Source organism: Hypanus sabinus, chromosome 13 (assembly GCF_030144855.1).
Source record: "Hypanus sabinus isolate sHypSab1 chromosome 13, sHypSab1.hap1, whole genome shotgun sequence".
NCBI classification, from domain to species: Eukaryota; Metazoa; Chordata; class Chondrichthyes; order Myliobatiformes; family Dasyatidae; genus Hypanus; species Hypanus sabinus.
In genome coordinates this window covers 79,990,852-80,012,504 of record NC_082718.1, presented here as the reverse complement: position 1 = coordinate 80,012,504, position 21,653 = coordinate 79,990,852, and the positions used below count along the sequence as shown (strand labels likewise).

At 45.4% G+C, this 21,653-nt stretch overlaps 1 protein-coding gene across 6 annotated transcripts in view; it reads right to left on the bottom strand.

Annotated features, from left to right (window-relative positions):
• LOC132404044 (P2X purinoceptor 2-like) overlaps window positions 1-21,653 on the bottom strand; it is an 86,269-nt gene that overhangs the window by 36,905 nt on the left and 27,711 nt on the right. For 5 of the 6 annotated variants that reach the window (XM_059988022.1, XM_059988017.1, XM_059988016.1 and 2 more), the window contains exons 4-6: window positions 12,311-12,386; window positions 9,677-9,770; window positions 7,353-7,433 (exon numbers count right to left, since the gene is read on the bottom strand). In XM_059988022.1, the coding sequence (XP_059844005.1) occupies window positions 7,353-7,433; window positions 9,677-9,770; window positions 12,311-12,386 (251 nt within the window). The remainder of the gene's footprint in view (window positions 1-7,352; window positions 7,434-9,676; window positions 9,771-12,310; window positions 12,387-21,653) is intronic. The other variant, XM_059988020.1, reaches the window with a different exon arrangement.

The following is a 21,653-nucleotide window of genomic DNA, read 5'->3' as shown; positions in this document are numbered from 1 at the left end:
ACTCTGGAAAGACTGTTGACAATGCACACACGTAAACCTCAGTGGTACCCTTTCACATGCTTATAACTGTCAGTTCTACAAATACACATTTTTCAGTGATGTTATTAAATAAATTAATGCATTGGGTGTTAATTTGTCTGACGGAGTCTGCCAACTATCCACTTGAACTTCAGGAGAAACCTCAGATATACTCGTACCAACATTTCCACTATTCTTTCAAAATTACAGCAGCACACCAGAGTTACCCAGAGGAAATTCCCAGCAATAATCCCAAAGAAAGCTCAAATACATATCAAATTCAACCGTACATTACTCTCAGACAATACGTGAGAAATACAAATAGCAATTGACAAGGTCCTGTTAAAATCTGCACAGTTAACGTAACTTTGCTGTGCCTCTCTAGATCAAAAAGGAAAGACAACACTGGACAACAACCATTTTGCTTCCTTATGGATTTTGGACTATTGATGATGAAAATGATGATGAAATTTCCCTATCGTTCATCATTTCTTTGAAATTGCCTATATTTGTTATTTCAATTCGTATTTCAAGTCAGAATAACTGATGCCAAGATTAAGGAAGGCATTTTTGTTGGTTCACAAATCAAACAGATCATCGATGATAGGTGTAACACTCGGTTCGCCTAGCAGTTTAATATGGGGGGGAGTGATAACCCCCCTGCCAGGCCAAACTTAAGAAATCTCATTTGGGTGGATGCTGCGCGATGTGTCCCCTGTTACAAATCAGTACCACAAAATAACAAACAGTACACAATATGTGATTAAACGATTAAGCTTTATAACTCTTACTTTGACTATATGGTTAGTAGAGAAATGAAATATAAAAGTAAAAAGGACCTAAATCTTACTAAACAGACTGTGCACAAAGTTGGAGCTCACTCATAGGCTGATCGGTCCCCATTGACCTCCTCTGATCGTCACTGCCCTTCGGACTCTCGTTCTGAGTCCACCCTGTCCGGTGGTTTTCCAAATCTCTCCACTCATGTCTTCTCTCTTCATCGCTCTCTCTCCCTCTGGCAAAAGCCCACGAAATCAACTACTTCCAGAATCACCAGACAGGGCAACAAAATCCTGATTGGCTAATGTGCATCAACAGTCCTGTTGTCTCCAGCCATAACCCAAACATTGCTGCTACAGAGAAACCATTACTTCAGCAGTGACCATTACAAAAACCCGTTACGTTAGCAGAGAAACCTTACAGAGAGACCATTACATTAGCAGTGAAACCTTACAGCGTGTTACACTTTCCCCCCGCCAAATTTAGTCATGTCCTCATGATGTTGAGATAGTTCGCCAACCCTTCCTGCAAAACGCAAAGTCCAATCCAGGTACAAAAGGCAGTGACATAGCTCCCCAAAACAGTAGAGATCACGCCCTGTTCCCCAGGTGTTACATAGGCCAACCTATCCGGTGGTCTCCTAATTCTCTGAAACCTCCGTACCCCCTCACCTAACTCTTCAGGCTCAGATGCTACTGGGGATACTTCGGGTCTGCTTGGTGAATTCTCTCTCGAACTATCAGTCATGACCCCTACAGCTCGGAGACCCCTGTCCCGTGTCCATGCCCCGCTTCCTTTCCTTCTGGGTCCTGCTGTAACCCAGGCTGTCCACAGATAGCGCCCCACCCCACTTCACCTATCTCAATGGGAGAAGGGCCGGAAGTCTCTTCCTCAATCACTGGGGAGTTAGCGAAAGGCAGCATATACCATACATTTAGATCCTCATCCTCCAAATCAGTATTCCTCTCAGGGGTGGGGGCCAGCTTAACCTCGCCGGCCGTGGGCCCTGCAGTTGCCTGTGTTTTTGCAGAGTCCTCTTACTAGGTGTAGGCTCCAAGTCGGGCTCTGGGTCTACCTGCACCTCTTGTCCCGGGGCAGCAGGTGGTTCAAATGGAGAAACTTGACAGGCCCAATCCCATCCTCTGGTTTCACCCAGAAAACTGGTAGGTTTGGCATCTGACTCTCCACCACATAGGGTGTGGCCGCCCATCGGTCAGCCAACTTGTGCCTTCCAGGTAGCCCCAAATTCTTTATGAGGACTCGGTCTTCAGACAGGAGTTGGGAGAACCTTACCTTTTGATCATACCCCCTCTTATTTCCTTGATTCTGCTTGGTGGCTGTGTCCCCAGATAATTCATAAGCCCTTTTCAGCTCTCTCCTCATCAGACACATACTTCAGATAAGTCTTCGGTGGTAAGTCACCCTCGTCAGTCAATGGACAAACTCACCTCGCGCCCAAACATCAGATAATATGGTAAGCACCAGTAGCTTCATTTTGTGTACAGTTGTAACAGTGAACCAGATGCCCCATACATTGACTCCACTTGCTCTTCTTGCTGATCTCCAGGGTCCCGAGCTTGTCCAGCAAGGTGCGGGTGATAGGGCATGGTCCTCGACTTCTCAACTCCAAGCATGCCTGGTATCTCATAGGTAAGTCTGCTCTTGAAGTCCTGTCCCTAGTCAATATGTATCCGCCTGGGAAGGCCATAATAAAAAAAATACTTCTCCCATAACACTTTTGCCACCCTAGTCGCTCTCTGGTCCTTGGTAGGAAAAGCCCGAGCATATTTGGTGTAGTGGTCCGTGATGTCTAAGACATTCGCTGTGTTGCTGGCTTCGGGTTCCATTGACAGGAAATCCATGCACACCAGGTCCAGGGGTCCCGCACTCTGCAAGTGGGACAGAGGGCCAGCCTGCACAGGCAGTGTCTTCTGCCGCATGCATCGAATGCACGACCTCCGATTTCATCCGGGGCCAGTAAAACCTGTCTCTGAGCAATCTATAGGTCTTTTCCATCCCCAAATGTCCAGAATCATCATGAAGTGACTTCAACGCAATCCTCCGCTACTCCTCTGGCAGAACCAGCTGGCAATGCTGATGTCGGGCCGGGGGTGACGAGACCTGGTATAAGATCTGGTTCTTCAACTCCAACCGAGGCAATTCTTTCAGTAATGGAGGCTCTGCCGCATGTTTCATCTTCTCTGCCTGAGCCCTGTCTCTTTTTTCAACCGCTGACCAATTGATACCAAAGCCCAGATCATCTCGCTGAGCAGCTGCCACTTCCCCAGAACTCAATTCCGGCAGCTGATTTGTCTTCAGAGCAGTCAGGTTACAATAAACTTGGGGAATGGCGTCATCAGAAGCTCTCAATTCACCTACCGCTTGATCCTGCCCCTCCTTTTCCTCTGCCTTCATGGTGATGGCAAACTGACACTTTTGAAGGGGCATAGACCCTCACGAATCTCCGATATTAGCCACGGAACCTGAGGAGCGAGTGCAGAGTACTCACAGTCTGGGGACTCGGCCAAGAGAGTCTGTAGCTACTCCATTCCAGGAGATTATGTGCATGAGATAACTAACAGATGTTTTGCAGAACTGGCACTTGTCCAGGGAAAGCTTTAACCCTTCAGCTTTCAGGCGGCCGAGCACCTTCAGTAGCCTCGCTTCATGTTCCTCCAAGGTGGACCCAAACACTATGAGGTCATCCAAGTTCACCAATACCTCAAGCAAGTTCATGTCCCTCACCATCTTCTCCATGACCTGCTGGAAGGTTGCAGGGGCTCCCGATATGACCCAGGGCAACCTTTCAAACTGGGGGCATATAAATGCCGTCTTCTCTTTGTTGGCCTCACTCATGGGGATCTGGTAATATCCACTCCTCAAGTCCAGCACACTGAACCACTCCGCACCACTCAGGCAGGCTGGAATGTCTTCGATCCTCTGGACCATACACTGGTTAGGGACAGTCCGGCTGTTCAGAGTCCTATAGTTCACACATATCCGTACCTTCCCATTCTTCTTCTGGGCCACTATTACTGGGGACACATAGGGGCTTTGGGACTCACTGATGATCCCAGCTTCCTTCAACTTACACATATGCTGCTGCACGTCTTCATGTCTGCAGGAGCCAGTCTCCACGACCTCTCTCTGTGCTCGGTCACCTGGATAGTGTGACGAGTGCTCTTGAAACAACCCACATCAAACTCGCCAATGGAAAAGACACCTTCCAGCTTCAACATCTCCTCCACCAGCCTCCTTTTCCAACCCAGCGGCAGTGGGGAGTCCCCGAAGTTGAATGACTCAGCGGTCAACTTTCCCCCTTTTCCAATAGTTTCTCCCCAGCGTGCCTCGCGGGGGCACTAGACATTATCGCCACCGGGAACAGATGTACCAGGGGCATTCCCCACTTGAAGGTGACCTCCCTCTTCATGGTGTTCCTGACAATCACTGCCATCCTGTTCGTCTGTACAACCGAGGGCTTCTGCAATTCCAGCCTCACTAGTAACCCAGCAGGAAGTCCTGACTCCCCCTTTCGGTCTTCCAGAGCATCCTCTCAGAGGACATCGCCCTCAGGCACTCCAGAAATTTGGTGGTCCCCATCACTCTCACTACTTCCCCTGACCGTACCACCATTGGCTTTGACTGGGTGAACCACACAGTCCCTTGTCTAGATTCAGTATCTGGCCCAATGCAGCCAGCATTCCCTCAAAAGCAGCTCGAAACACCGAGTGCACGGACAATGTTCCCAGAAAGCTCTTGCCAGCCTTCTCCTTGCAGGCTCCCATGAGCCTCCTCACAAGACAGGTGTTGGTCCCCACCAGAATTGAAACGCCGCCCTTCTCAACACAGTCCGTCACTAATGAAGTCAGACACTCCCACATTGGCCTACAAGAACTCCAGCTTCACTGACAAATGACCATCGTATAGATAATCACCAGCATTAAGGCCCCAGATCTCTAGTGGCCTCAATGGGATCAATGGTAAATGCTTCAGTTGTAAAACGAACAGTACAACATGACCTGTGACCTGGTGTCGAGTATGGCTTTAGCATAAAGACCCTCTATCCATAGTGACACACTGGAGCATGATCCCACTAAGCCTTCAGGAACAGGGTCTTTTGCTTTTGGGAGTTCATTGCTACTTTGCTGGGAATGTGCTCCCCCAGCGACACCAGGCTGTTCCCTCACTGAGTCCCCTCTAAGTTTTCCCAACAACTTTCCCTGTTGAGGTACCCGTGGGCTCACTCTCCTTCTGGTGTGACACCTGCTGCCAGCAGCCCTCCACGTTGTTCGTCCCCTTGCAAAATCTGCCCCCCCCCCATCAGCTCCGTCATATGGGGGGGTGGGGTCACACCCACTGATAACAGCCGAAACATCTCCGTTCTCAACTCCCCTTCTGCTCCCCAGGGTAGGCTATCTGTGGTCACTTCACCGCAGGGGACCACTACCGAGGACTGTACCCTGCAGACGGAGGCTTCCCGCACCTCTGACGCATTCTCCTCTTCCCATACCTCTCTGATCAGCTCAACAAAAGAGGGAGGGGGACTGTCGGAGACCCCAAGCGATCAGGTTCTGGGACTGGGCACCCCTGGCTATCTGGTCCATTCTTAACTGATCCACCTCAGCCGCCCGAATGACCCCTCTGCACTGCAAGCAATTTAGCCGCCTCTCTAGCGGAAAAATATAAGCAGAAAGCTTCTCCCCCTTCTCCTGACGCATGTTCAGAAACCCCGCCATGAGCTCCACTGGGCTTCCAGTCATTGGACAAAAGCATTGTCCAGTGTTCGCAGATAATTGATGGCTGTTGCTACGGGATAACTTAACCTGACAGTTCCGACAATGTCAATGGCCCACCCATTCAAACTTCCAACTAATCCCTGACGCTTTTCATCATCCGAGCACTGCCACTCACTCAACAACTGAGAGGTCCACTCCACCCACATCTCATACTCCTCCTCCCCTTTAGGAGTGGGCGTTATTCCAGAGTATAGGTGGAGCCTACCATAGCTGGAACTTTGAATCTAATTTTTCCATTTATTTGCCAGAGAAGTAAGGGCAGATATTACCTCAGAATTCTCACCGTTTGGGGACGTGGACTAATTAGACATTCCAAATCCACCCACTCTTACCCCTCACTGCTCAGAAATGACAGAACCCTGTCTTTGAAATCTCTGCATTAAAACCAGAGCTGTGCCCACCATTTTATCAAACCTCCGCTCACAATCGTAGCATTAGCAGTGGAATTAACAATTCATCCGGATTCTGCCCCACTGTTTCATTGCTCAGGGTAATCACACAGCATCCAACGGAATTAATTCCGAACGTAGCCCCCACAATTGTAACACCTGCTTTGTCTAACAGCTTAATATAGGGGATGATAACCCCCTGCCTGGCCAAACTTGGGTAGATGCTGCGTGATGTGTCCCCTGTTACAAATCAGTACCCCAAAATAACAAACAGTACACAATATGTGATTAAACAATTAAGCTTTATAACTCTTACTTCGACTATATGGTTAGTAGAGAAACGAAATATAAAACAAAAACGGCCCTAAATCTTACTAAACAGACTGTGCACAAAGTTGGAGCTCACTCATAGGCTGATCAGTCCCCACTGACCTCCTCTGATCGTCACTGCCCTTCGGACTCTTGCTCCAAGTCCACCCTGTCCGGTGGTCTACCAGATCTCTCCATTTGTGTCTTCTCTTTTCATCTCTCTCTCTCTCCCTCTGGCAAAAGCCCACAAAATCAACTACTTCCAGAATCACCAGACAGGGCAACAAAATCCTGATTGGCTAATGTGTATCAACAGTCCTGTTGTCTCCAGCCATAACCCAAACATTGCTGCTACAGAGAAACCATTACTTCAGCAGTGACCATTACAAAAACCCATTACGTTAGCAGAGAAACCTTACAGCGTGTTACACAGGCAATTCAAAGAACTTCTAGTGGGACTGGAGAGAATTGCACGGGAGGCATTCAAGGGTATTGTTGAAAATTTTCTTGGCAACTAAGAAAACACAAAACTACAGGTTGGCATTGTGCTTCCAGCATTCAAGACCATGAAGGGCACTGTGTCACTAAAGATTCATTTTCTGCATTCCCATTTAGACTTTTTCCCTGCAAATCTTGGCACTGACTATGATTAACACGGTGAAAGGTTTCACCAGGAGATTGCAGTCATGGAGAAAGGGTATCAGGGCAACTGGAATCCATCAGTGCTGGCTGATTATTGTTCGACACTTAACCGGGAAGCTTCAGATACTGAGTATAAATGAAAATCATCAAAACATATTTAGCTTGTTGAACTATTGCAAAGCTTCAGCATTAAAATGTAATTAAACACATTATATTCAATAAAATTTAATTTCTTTTTCTCCAAATCCCTATGTGATACAATTATTCTAAAATTTGTGTTCAGTATCAAGTGGTCTATCATAAACAAAAAAAATTCAGAGGAAGCAACACTTTTGAAAGAACTTGTTGTCCAGTGTGATCAATGATCTTTAAACATATTATATATATCCTGAGCATGAAGGAACAGCTCCCACCTTACTTTGAAAACCCAAACCTTGGGAAATGTATACTGTTTTTGATGAACACAGTGAAATTCTCAATCCCTTTTAGTGATGTGATCCTACAAAAAGATGGGGAAAAAAAAGTTTTTAAAAAGCTGAACAAGATCCAGTAGAAAAGCTTAGCAATTTCTTTATGGAGGCAATAGAGATCATGAGAAACCAAACCAAATTTGTGATCACACATAATAATCTTTTTAAGTCAGAATTTTAATTTGATGATGTGCTGTGTACCATCTTTCTAGCATCATCCATTGTTCATTCACTGATCAATCCCTTAGCCTGTTTACCGAGTCCACTTTGGAGAAAACTACCTTCGTACTTTTGTAAATGCCCATATTGAAGTTGAAGACACTGGTTTCCGATCCTAATGCTCTCAGTCAACTCTATCTGGAATTCTACCACTCGCTGGGATCTTTTAACCATCTTTCAGACATGTGCTTAGTCCTTTAATCTTATATACCAATTTGCCCATGGCTCAGGCAGTATCTGGGGGTTCACCCTTATAGTGCTGTTTTTTAAATTTTTCCACAAGTTGTTCTTAATCCCTCTGCAAAACTGGCCTAATGCTACCCATGCCCTTTGAGGCTCACTAGACCACGGTAACTGATCCCTCTCCTCCCATTCCAAGGTCTTCTCCAACCCAGGAGATGTCCTTAATTCTGGTCCCACAGCTTTCAGGCCTCTCCCCCTTTGCTGCAGAGAACAGTGTCTTTTCTCCTAACTATGCTGTCCTTCATGATTTTTCTCTCCACTCTGGAATGGCCTCTGGTATGAGGCACATTCTGTCTGCAGTCCCCACTTCCATTTGGAGAGCAAGAATTCGGTACCTGTTACAGAAGGGTAAATGTTAAAGCTTCTCTATAGCTACCCCCTAGATCCCTCCACCTGCTTCTCTTCAAGTCATATCATCCCGTCGCTGATGATCAAATTTGTGGAACTTACTCTATGTGACTACCTCTTGGAACGTGATATTTCTGAGGCATATATAGATAGCTGGGGTGTTTAGGGCTTTCTCACAGTACTATTAATTCATTTGTGTATGGTGTGTTATGGCTCACGATAGTCTTTCCATGACCATGATTGTTCTTGGCAAGTTTTTCCACAGAAGCAGTTTGTCATTGCCTTCTTCTGGGCAGTGTCTTTAGAAAACGGGTGACCCCAGCCATTGTCAATACTCTTCATAGATTGTCTGCCTGCCATCAGTGGTGGCATAACCAGTACTGTATATTGGTTAAAATAGGAAGGTGCTTGGGAAACAGAAATTAGGATATTTAGCTTTGTATTAGCTGAGTAGTATTAAGTGTTATTTGGTAACTGGAAAGAAAACACACAGTACTGTGTAAAGGTCTCAGCACCCCAACTATATTTATTTATTTATTTATTTGGCCTTCTCCGCCCTTCGAACCGTGCTGCCCAACAGACCTCCAATTTAATCCCAGCTGAACCACAGGACAATTTACAATGACCAATTAACCTACCAACTGGGCAACACACACAAAATGCTGGAGGAGCTCAGTAGGCCAGGCAGCATCTATAGAAAAGAGTAAACAGTTTAAGTTTTGGGCTGAAGCATCGACTGTTTGCTTTTTTCCATAGATGCTGCCCGGCCGGCTGAGTTACTCCACATTCGGCGTGGGTTGCTCGGATTTCCAACATCTGCAGGTTTTCTCTGGTTTGTAACCTACCAATTGGTACGTCTTTGGACTGTGGGAGGAAACCAGAGGACCTGGAGGAAACCCACCTGGTCATGGGGAGAACGTACAAACTCCTGACAGGCAGCGGTGGGAACTGAACCCAGGTCGCCAGTACAGCAAAGCGTTGAGCTATTCACTACGCTACTGTGCCACCCCCTACACTAACGTGCCCCTGACGCTATATGTGCCCGGGACTGTAGCCCTGTCCTTCCTGAAGTGCCACAATGTCTGAAGCTCAGGTACCTTAGTGGAAGTTCCTCGAGCAGGCTGCACTTGCTCGCTCTGATCACTCTGAACGGTAGTGCTACAACTGAGGAGTGCCACTCGCTCAGCTTATTAACTGATTAACTATTCAGTTAGGTGAATTCATTTAGAGTGTATTTTCACCATGCTCTTTCTCTCTCTGTTTTGTTTTCTGCGGATGCTACCTAACCAGTTGATTCTTTCCGGTAATTTATTGTGCCTATGCATATTGTCAATCCCCCAGCCGAAGTTGCTTGACGTTAATATCAACAGTAGTTGCCAAATAATAGCTGTAACACTACAGATAGCTAATCATAAGAACGGCCGTGGCAAGAAGCAGTAGTTAGCAAGAGCGTTATAAAAACCTCGTTGACGCTGTGTTCTCGACTGGACACCAGGCATAGACTTCACATGTCTTTATCGAATCACGGAAAGTTACACATCTCCCCGTCTTTACCCCTGTGCAGGAAGAGTGATTGTGACCGTGATTAAAAGCAATTGAAACTTTCTCCTGTTTATTGCAGCAATTTATTTTGGTAAATAATAACTTGGGAAATTCATTGGTTCAATGGAGACCAAGCCCCGAAGATAATCAGATTCCTGACTTTCCTTTGTATGCCCGGTGCCAGTCTTTGTAAACCAGGCTGGCAGCCCCTGGAGTTTTCAGGGGGGGGGGAACAGTGATAATGACACCCCACTCCCAACAATAATGGCTAAATTCTGGGCTGGTTTTGATGGATAGGAGCAACAATATCGAGGACACAGCCTCAGAATAGAGGGACATCCTTTTAGAACAGAGGTGAGGAGGAATTTCTTTAAGTGGTGAATCTGTGGAACTCACTGCCACAGGCAGCTGTGGAGGCCAGGTTTTTATGTATATTTAATGCAGAGGTTGATAGATTCTTCATTAGTCAGGGCATGAAGGGATACAGGGAGAAGGCAGGAGATTGGGGCTGAGAGGAAAAATGAATCAGCCATGATGAAATGGTGGTGCAGACTTGATGGGCTAAATAGCCTAAATCTGCTCCTATATCTTTTGGTCTTACAGTAAGGAAAATCTATAACTTAATCCTTGGCAGCTGAATGAATAATGCTTTGCTATTAGAAATGGAACTGCTTTATTATCGTCAAATATACCAAGGTACAGTGAAAAACTTGTTTTGCATACTGTTCATACAGATCAAGTCATTACATGGTGCAAAGAGATAGTACAAGATAAAAGAATAACAAAATCCAGAATAAAGTACAGTGCAGGTAGACAGTAAGGTGCAAGATTATAACAAGGTGGTTTGTTGGGTCAAGTGCCCATATTATTGTACTCGTGAACCACTCAATCATCTTATAACACCAAGGTAAGGTAGAGGTAAGGTTGTAAAATGGAATTTGCAAGAGGCTGGAACTCAAGAATGAGAAAGATCTCAGAATCTGTTAGTCTGTAGAAAAACAATGATGATAAGTGAGGTTTTGTCAAACCGGTCATCAATATTGGTCAGCAAGGACACGGGCATTAATTGAATGGAATTTGATGCAAATTAGGAATTGGTCAACAGAATTTGATATGACTTTTGGAGAGAGAGGGCAAAAGGTCTTTCTGATCAACTAAATAGAATACAGAGCACCATGTCACTGAAGCCTGCAATGTAATGGGAGTCCTGGATTTAACCTCCACACAATTAGCAACTTGAAATCATTATCTAAAACTTGCAATCAGCAGTGAGCTCCCTGCTATCACTATAAAGGATTGTGCGTATGAAGACTTCCCAGGGCAACTCGATAGAAAGTACAGACAGGCTCCAACCTCAAGAATGGTGTCCCTGAGGCAAAACCAGTTCTTCCAGTAGTGGGGAACAAGTACAGCTCTGCCCATGAAATGCTAAAATATACTCTTTACATCTGGCTTGGCCACCTGGTCCTGTTTTAGCCAGCCGTTGAAGTGCAAAATGTTTAAATTAACATTAATAATCATGCCAAAGAGTTTAATTGTTGAAAGATTTTAAAAGACTTAAAAGATAAATTGAATGCATTAAAAATCAATAAATTTAAGCATGTACCTTCTACCTTGTTGACTCTTAGAATGGACGCCCCAGTTCAAGCACTGGGGATTTGTATCAAAATCGTGCTCTGTGAGGATTCAGACTGGACAGCATAGTCACGAAACTTCTGCTGGAAGGCAGCTGGGAGGATGGAACCTCCATCTTATTCACACCAGCATCAAAATCCTAAACTTCCTGGCATTTTCATGAGGGTACACTAATGGTTCTTTGCAAAACTGCCAGTATTTCCTGAAAAGAATCAAGTCTTATTTTTCCTCATATATAGTGTATAATCCTCCAAGAGGACCACAATCTTGATGTGGTTTGGAGGCTTGAGTGCCTCAATGACACAGACAGCTATGATCTGGCTCTTGGTAGGGGCACCCCCATGCCAAACAGGTCAGAGGGTAGAGGTCAGACTATGAGTGGTCCACCAGTCCTCCAGGTTTGGAGGTTCAGCTCAGGGGTAACAACCCTGATTGGTTAAAACAAAATTGTTATGGAAAGAACAATGAAAATCCTTCTACTTCTCAGTGCGACGGTATTCCTGAGTCCCTACCCGGGGCTGACAGTAGTGAAAACTGAGAGGAAGCTACTGACATGATGAAGGAGATTCTGAACACCATTAGAGATGGAGGCAACACGCACAAAATGTTGAAGGAACTCAGCAGGCAAGGCAGCATCTCTGGAAAAAAGTACATCAACTGTACTTTTTTCCCGTAGATCTGCCTGGCCTGCTGAGTTCCTCCAGCACTTTGTGTATGTTGCTTCGATTTCCAGCATCTGCAGATATTTTCTTCTTTGTGACTAGAGACGGAGGACCTTCATTGCTGCCCTAAATGCCAGCTGTGTAATGGGCAGTAGGTAAGTAAGAAATAATGTATAATGCTAAAATAATTTTGCTGGTTATTTCTTTTTTCCCTCTATACCATCCTTTTCCCACAACCATGTCATTTGATACAGTACCGTTTCCAAGAGGACCCATTTCTCCAGGCACACAGTCTGAGTTAGTCGTACAGTTCGATCCAGGAATATCATGGTACTAGGAAACAATTTAACAAGAATTGACTACTTTTGTTAAAGAAACTTCTTTTAAATCAGAGAGAGAAGACCACAAATTAAAAATGCATCTATTAACATTTATTCCAATTAAGATTCTAAAATAGCTAATAACATTGAAAGAATTCAAAAATGTTATCATCTGAAGCAAAACTCAGAGCACTATAATAAAATGTGTGTAATGAAATAAGATAAGCAAAACACTTTGATTTGCATGTCATGCATATTGATCATCACAGATGTCATCCATAGGGAGGGTGTGTAGGAAAGAAGGGTTAGATTGATTGAGGAGTAGACAATAGACAGTAGGTGCAGGAGTAGGCCATTCGGCCCTTCTAGCCAGCACCACCATTCACTGTGATCATGGCTGAACATACACAATCAGTACCCCGTTCCTGCCCTCTCCCCATATCCCTTGACCCTGCTATCTATAACAGCTCTATCTAACTCTCTCTTGAATGCAGCCAGAGACTTGGCTTCCACTGCCTTCTGGGGCAGAGCATTCCACATATCCACCACTCTCTGGGTGAAAAAGTTGTTCCACATCTCTGTTCTAAATGGCCTACCCCTTATTCATAAACTGTGGCCTCTAGTTCTGGACTCACCCATCAGCGGGAACATGCTTCCTGCCTCCAGCGTGTCCAATCCCTTAATAATCTTATATGTTTCAATCAGATCCCCTCTCATCCTTCTAAATTCCAGTGTATACAAGCCCAGTCACTCCAATCTTTCAACATATGACAGTCCCGCCATTCCGGGAATTAACCTTGTGAACCTACGCTCCACTCCCTCAATAGCAAGAATGTCCTTCCTCAAATTTGGAGACCAAACCTGCACACAATACTCCAGGTGGGGTCTCACCTGCTGGAGTAGGTTTAAAGGATAGCACAACTTAATAGGCCAAGGGGTCCAAACTGTATTCTATGTTCTATATAATTTTATTACAACAGTGCATTGAGGGTAAAACAGAACGCAAAATAAAGTGTTACAGAGAAAGTGCAGTACAGGTAGACTATAAGGTAAAAGGTGTTCTCAAGGGAGATTTTGCGCCCCTGAATCTATTTTATCATACTAGGGGACCATTTTACAGAATTGCAGAGAAGTACAGTACAGAAACCAGCCCTTCAGCCCATCTAGTCTATACCGAATCATTTAAACTGCCTAGTTCCATCCACCTTACCCCTGCCCTCCATGTATCTATCCAAACTTCTCTTCAACATTGAAATCAAGCTCGCATGAACCTCTTGTGAGTGTGGAGTGTGCTGGCTGCTCATTCCACACTCTCATGACCCTCTGAGTGAAGACTTCACCTTTCACCCTCCAGATGTAATGACCTCTAGTTGTAGTCCCACCCAACCTCACTAGAAAAAGCCTGCTTGCATTTACCCAGTCAGAACCCCTCATAATTTTGTATACCACTATCAAATCTCCCCTCAATCTTCTATGTTCTACGGAATATAGTCCTAACTTATTCAATCTTCCCTTATTACTCAGGTCCTCCAGTCCCAGCAACATCCTTGTAAATTTTCTCTCTACACGTTCAACCTTCTTTACATCGTGACCAAAGCTGCACTCAATACTCCAAATTAGGCCTCACCAACATCTCACACAACTTCACCATAACATCCCATCTCCTGTACTCAATACTTTGATTTATGAAGGCAAATGTGCCAAAAGCTTTCTTTACGACCTTATCTACTTGTGATGCACACTCAATGAATTATGAACCTGTATTCCCAGATCCCTTTGTTCTACCACACTCCACAGTGCCTTTTGTTCACTGTGTAAGACCTCCCCTGGTTTGTTCAAATGAAGTGCAAAACCTTGCACTTGTCTGCATTAAATTCCATCTGTCATTTTTTAAGCCTGTTGTTCCAACAGGTCCAGATTCCACTGCATAGTCTGATGGTCTTCTTTGCTGTGCACTGCATCCCCAGTCGCAGTGTCATCTGCAAATTAGTGACCTGGTTAACCACATTTTCCAGATTATTGATATAGATGACAAACAACAACACACCCAGCACTGATCCCTGCAACACTCCACTAGACACAGGCCTTCATTCAGAGGCAGCCATCTACTACCATTCTTCAGTGTCTCCCACAAAGCCGATGTCTAATCCAATTTACTTCCTCATTTTGAATGCCAAGCGACTGAACCTTCTTGACCAATCTTCCATGTGGGACCTTGACAAATGCCTTGCTAAAGTCCATGTAGACAACATCCAATGCCTTGCCTCATCAACTTACCCGGTAACTTCCTCGAAAAACTCTGTATGGTTGGTTTGACACCACTTACTGCACACAAAGCCATGTTGACTATCCCTAATCAGCCCATCTTTCCAAATACTCATACATCCAGTCCCTTAGAATACCTCACAATAACTTTCCCACTACTGATTATAGGCTTACCAGCCTATAATTTCCTGGTGTATTTTTAAGAGCCTTTCGTAAATAGTGGACAAACAATAGCTATCCTCCAATCCTTCGGTATTTCATCAACGGCTAAGGACGATTTAAATATCTCTGCTAGGCCCCATACAATTTCTGCACTTGCCTCCCACAGGGTCAAAGGGCACACCTTGTCAGATTTCTCTACCCTAATTTGCCTCAAGACAACAGACTCCTCCTCCTCCGTAGTGTGAATAGGGTCTATGACCTCACTTCTATAGATACATAGATACTGTGGCCATCTCACAATAAATATAGATGCATAAAATCCATTTTAGAACTCACCCACTACTGATGTCAGGCTCACCATCCTATCATCTCCTGATTTATTTTTAGAGCCTTTCTTAAACAGTAGAACATCAATAGCTATCCTCCAATCCTCCAGCACCTCATCTGTGGCTAAGGATGATTTAAATATCTCTGCTAAGGCACATACAATTTCAGGGGTCCAATTTTGTCCCTTGCAGTCCTTTTGCTCTTAACATATCTATAGAAGCCCTTGGGATTATGCCTCACCTAGTCTGCTAGGGCAACCTCATGCCTTCTTGTAGCCCTCCTGATTTTTTTCTTGTGTTCTCTTGTATTTTTTATACTCCATAAGCACCTCATTTGTTCCTACCTGCCCATACCTGCCATATACCTTGTTTTTCTCTTAAACAAGGCTTCAATATCTCTTTAAAGCCAAGGTCCTCTAAAACTGTTATCTTTAACTTTTATCCTGACAGGAATATTACAAGCTTTGTACACTCAAAATTTCACTTTTGTAGGCCTCCCACTGACCAAAAGCACCTTTGCCAGAAAACAGCCTGTCCCAATCCACATTTGCCAGATCCTTTCTGATACCATCAAAGTTGGCCTTTCTCCAATTTAGAATCTCAACATGCAGACCAGACCTATCCTTGTCCATATTTACCTTGAATCTAATGGCATTATGATCACCAGATGCAAAGTGTCCCCCTACGCAAATTTCTGTCACCTGCCCTGATTTATTCCCAGATAGCAGTTCAAGTGTTGCACACTCTCTCAGTGGGACTTTTATGTACTGATGAAGGACACTTTCCTGAACACATATGACAAACTTTATCCCATCTAGTCCTTTTACAATATGAGAGTCTTGGTCAATATGTGGAAAGTTAAAATCACTTACTATAACAACTCTCATGCTTCTTGCAACAGTCTACAATCTCTCTACAAATTTGTTCCTCTCAATCCTACGGACGGTTGGGTGGTTTGTAATACAATTCCACAATGTGGTCATACCTTTCTTATTTCTCAGTCTCACCCATGAAGCCTCAGTAGGCGGGCTCTCCAGTCTGTCCTGACTGAGCACTGGCACGACATTGTCCCAGACTAGCAACACCACACCCTCTGCCCCGCTCTGTCGCATCTAAAACAATGGAACCCCGTAATATCGAGCTACTAGTCCTGCCCCTTCTGCAACCATGACTTACAATATCACAATTCCAAGCGCTGATCCATGCCGAGCTCATCCGTCTTCCTTTCTGCACTGTAATATACGCAGCTCAGGACACTAGTCACATCGTGCTCAACCTTTCGATTCCTTCCTATTTCTGGCCTCACTTGCATGTAGCACAGGTAGACAATAGACAGTAGGTGCAGGAGTCGGCCATTCGGCCCTTCTAGCTAGCACCACCATTGTGATCATGGCTGATCATACACAATCAGTACCCCGTTCCTGCCCTCTCCCCATATCCCTTGACCCTGCTATCTATAACAGCTCTATCTAACTCTCTCTTGAATGCATCCAGAGACTTGGCTTCCACTGCCTTCTGGGGCAGAGCATTCCACATATCCACCACTCTCTGGGTGAAAAAGTTTTTCCGCATCTCTGTTCTAAATGGTCTACCCCTTATTCTTAAACTGTGGCCTCTAGTTCTGGACTCACCCATCAGCGGGAACATGCTACCTGCCTCCAGTGTGTCCAATCCCTTAATAATCTTATATGTTTCAATCAGATCCCCTCTCATCCTTCTAAATTCCAGTGTATACAAGCCCAGTCGCTCCAATCTTTCAACATAGGACAGTCCCGCCATTCCGGGAATTAACCTTGTGAACCTACACTGCACTCCCTCAATAGCAAGAATGTCCTTCCTCAAATTTGGAGACCAAAACTGCAGACAATACTCCAGGTGGGGTCTCACCAGGGCCCTGTACAGCTGCAGGAGGACTTCTTTACTCCTACACTCAATATAGCAATCCTGAGATCACAACCATGGAGGCCCTGTCTTTTAACTTAGCGCCTAACTCCCTAAACTCACTTAGCAGAACCTCGTCACTCTTCTTACTGACGTTATTGGCACCTACACAGACCATGACCCCTCCCACTTAAGAATTCCGAGGATTTGATCCGAGGTGCCTTGGACTCTGGCACCCGGAGGCAACATACCATCTGGGAATCTCGTTCTTGTCCACAGAATTCCTATCTGTTCCCCTAATGAATCCCCTGTCACCACAGCTCACCTCTTCCCCCCCTTCCCACCTGAGTCACAGAGTCAGACTCAGTCCCAGTGACCTGACTACAGTGATTTCCTGTTAGGTCATCCCCCACCAACAGTATCCAAAGTGATATACCTGTTGTTGAGGGGGAATGGGAGCAGGGGTGCTCTGTATTGGCTGCTTAACCCCATTCTCTTTCCTGACTGTCATCCAGTTTCCTGTGCCCTGCACCTTGGGAGTAACTACCTCCCTATATGTCCTACCTATCACCCCTCAGCCTCCCGAATGATCTGGAGTTCATCCAGTTCCAGCTCCACCTCCCTAATGCAGAGTGTTAGAAGCTGCAGCTGGATGCACTTCTCGCAGGTGAAGTCATCAGGGACTCTGGAGATCTCCCTACCTTCCCACTTCTCACACAAGGGGGTCTTTGATTATATCACTGTTTTACTGAGGCAGTGAGAAGTATAGAAAGAGTCCATGGAGAGGAGGCTGGGTTTCACGAAGTGCTGAGTTGCGTCCACAACTAGAGTCATAAATGCACAGAAAAGTACAGCACAGAGACAGGCCATTTGGCCCTTCTAGTCCATGTTGAAACCATTTAAACTGCCTACACCCATCGATCTACACCATAGCACTCCATACCCCTCCCATCCATGTACCTATCCAAACTTTACTTAAACATTGAAATGGAGCACTCATGCACCAGTTGTACTGGCAGCTCATTCTACACTCTCACGACCCTTTGACTGAAAAAGTTTCCCCTCATGCTCCCCTTAAATTTTTCACCTTTCACACTTAACCCATGACCTCTGGTTGTAGTTCCACCCAATCTTAGTGGAAAAAAGCCTGCTTGCATTTACCTTGTGGTGAACTACATATACCTGTCAGGACACGCCCCCTGCTGACTGCTCCTGTGGCTCCTCCCACAGACCCCTGCATAAAGGCGATCAAGGCCTGAGCCCGGCCTCTCAGCCTCCAGGATGTAGTATGGTGGTCACTCACTGCTTGTTCCTTCTTCCAGTCAATAAAAGTTGATATCTCGCCTTACGTCTCAGAGTGAGTTATTGATGGTGCATCACCCTCCATTCCAGATTCCCCTACTTGTGGGAATACCTCAGCGTCCAGCCTATCGTGCCAGTGAACAAAACCAATATCTACCTTCATCTCAAACACACCCCATGTGGAACTTAAAAATGCAACTTGAAAGCTCTTGGATAAAGTAGGTCATGGGATGAAAGAAAGGAAAACCCCAATCACTTGTTATTTTCTAGGCAGCTTCAACTTGGACCAGGTGTGGTGAACTACATATACCTGTCTGGACACGCCCCCCCCCCCCCCCCGCTGACTGCTCCTGTGGCTCCTCTCACAGACCCCGGTATAAAGGCGATCAAGGCCTGAGCCCAGCCTCTCAGTCTCCAGGATGTAGTATGGTGGTCACTCACTGTTTGTTCATTCTTCCAGTCATTAAAAGCCGATATCGCCTTCACGTCTCAGAGTGAGTTATTGATGGTGCATCATACCTTAGCTAAATCCCTCATAATTTTGTATACCTCTATCAAATCTCCTCTCAATCTTCTATGTTCCAAGGAATAAAGTCCTAATCTTTCCTTCTAACTCAGGTCCTCCAGACCTGGAAATTTTCCCTGTACTTTTCAACCTAATTTACATCTTTCCTGGAGGTACTGCACACAGTACATCAGATTCGGCCTCACCAACACCTTCTACGGCTCTCTGCAGTTTCTTGTGATCACGTGCAGAGCAGTTGCCATATCAGGTTGTGATTTATCCAGACAGGATGATTTCCCTGGTGCATCGAGAGAGGAAATGACAGAGAATTGAGCAGAAACCACTGGGGAATATGGGCAGACTGACTACTCTCACTGGCAACATTTTTAACTGATAATAGTTGCATCAGGCAATTTATCACTTGCTTGAGCTGATTGATGTAGGAAGAATGCATTTTCCGTCTACAATTATGTTTAGAATATAGAGCCAATACTAAACTGGGGAAAGGGTATATTCAATTGGAGTCCTGTTAACGCCTAATAAAATCCGTAGGAATAGTACAGGTCAGGGTCAGTCAGATGCTAACAGAGATACAAGACTAGACAGAAACAGGATAATTCAACAGAGGCCAGATTCTGCATAAACGCATCCCCTCCTGTTCACACCCTTGCTGGTGTTTGAAATGCTGGAGATTTATGGTTGAAGCTGTTTCCACTAGTCTGTCCCTTGGCTGACCTTTGTCTTGTACGAAGTGGACTGAAAAGATATTTATGAAAACGTAACAACAGTGGAGATGCAACAGGCCCTAGTCGATATTGTTTGCTGGTGAACATTTCAGGAGTATTGTCATAGATCAGAGTCTGGTTGATCTCCTACATGATAAAAATTTGGAGCAGTAATGAGATTTGTACATTTACATGGAGCACTGCTGCAAGAAATATCATTTTTCATGAGACCATAAGACCAGAAGATATAGGAACAGAATTAGGCCATTTGGCCCATTCAGTCTGTTCTGCCATTCCATCATGGCCGATCCAATTTTCCTCTCAGCCCCATTCTTATGCCTTCTCCCCATACCCCTTTGTGTCCTGTCTAATATAGAATCTGTTAACCTCTGCCTTAAATATTCATACAGACTTGGCATCCAGAGCTGCCTCTGACAAAGAATTCCACAGATTCACCACTATCTGGCTAAAGACATTCTCCTCATCTCTGTTCTAAAAGGATGTCCTCTAATCTGAGACTGTGAGACTCTCCCACCATAGAAAATATCTTCTCCACATTAACTCCATCAAGTCCTTTCACCTTAGATAGTTCTCCAGTAAGTCACCCCTCATTCTTCCCAATTCCAATTTATTCAGGCCTACAGGTATCAAAAGCTCTTCATATGACAAATCATTCTATCCTGGAATCACTTTTGTGAACTTCCTTTGCACCCTCTCCAATTTCAGCACGTCCTTGCTAAGATGAGGGGCCCAAAGGCCCAAGTGAGGCCTCACCAGTGCCTTATAAAGTCTCAACATTACATCCTTGCTTTTATATCAGGGTTTCTCAACTGGGGTTCCGTGAGAGGGTGCTAGGGGTTCTGCGAGAGATCGTGATTAAGGAAAAATAAACGTAGTTTTTTGAACTCCACGTGACGTGTGATGCTAGTGCTCGCAGTGGAGGGCAGTGACCGAGCAGCCCCGTTAGCAGACTCGTCAGAGTTTGCTCAGCCAGTGTGGCAGTGCGCGGTTGGACCATGTTTATTTGGTTGAGACCATAGGGAAAGGGGAGGTCATTGATAATTGGTGAGTGCTGTACGGCGAGGAAGGGAGGACGGTAGGCTGGTAATTGGTGAGTGCTGTACGGCGAGGAAAGGAGGACGGTAGGCTGGTAATTGGTGAGTGCTGTACGGCGAGGAAGGGAGGACGGTAGGCTGGTAATTGGTGAGTGCTGTACGGCGAGGAAGGGAGGACGGTAGGCTAGTAATTGGTGAGTGCTGAATGGCGAGGAAGGGAGGACGGTAGGCTGGTAATTGGTGAGTGCTGTACGGCGAGGAAGGGAGGACGGTAGGCTGGTAATTGGTGAGTGCTGTACGGCGAGGAAGGGAGGACGGTAGGCTGGTAATTGGTGAGTGCTGTACGGCGAGGAAGGGAGGACGGTAGGCTGGTAATTGGTGAGTGCTGTACGGTGAGGAAAGGAGGACGGTAGGCTGGTAATTGGTGAGTGCTGTACGGTGAGGAAAGGAGGACGGTAGGCTGGTAATTGGTGAGTGCTGTACGGCGAGGAAGGGAGGACGGTAGGCTGGTAATTGGTGAGTGCTGTACGGCGAGGAAAGGAGGACGGTAGGCTGGTAATTGGTGAGTGCTGTACGGCGAGGAAAGGAGGACGGTAGGCTGGTAATTGGTGAGTGCTGTACGGCGAGGAAAGGAGGACGGTAGGCTGGTAATTGGTGAGTGCTGTACGGCGAGGAAGGGAGGACGGTAGGCTGGTAATTGGTGAGTGCTGAATGGCGAGGAAGGGAGGACGGTAGGCTGTTGAGGAGCATGAAGTGCGTTTTCTGAGCATTGAATGGACTCGCCCAACTTGGGCGATTATAATAATTTTTAAATTATAATAATTTTTATGCAGGGGTTCCCTGAGACTTGAAAATTATTTCAAGAGTTCCTCTACGGCAAAAATGTTGAGAAAAGTTGTTTTATATTCTAGTCCTCTCGAAATGAATGCTAAGATCACATTTGCCTCCCTCTCCTCAGACTCAACCTGCAAATTAACCTTTAAGGAATCTTGCACAAGCACTCCCAAATCCTTTTGAGCCTCAGTTTTTTTTTGTATTTTCTCTCTATTTAGAAAGTAG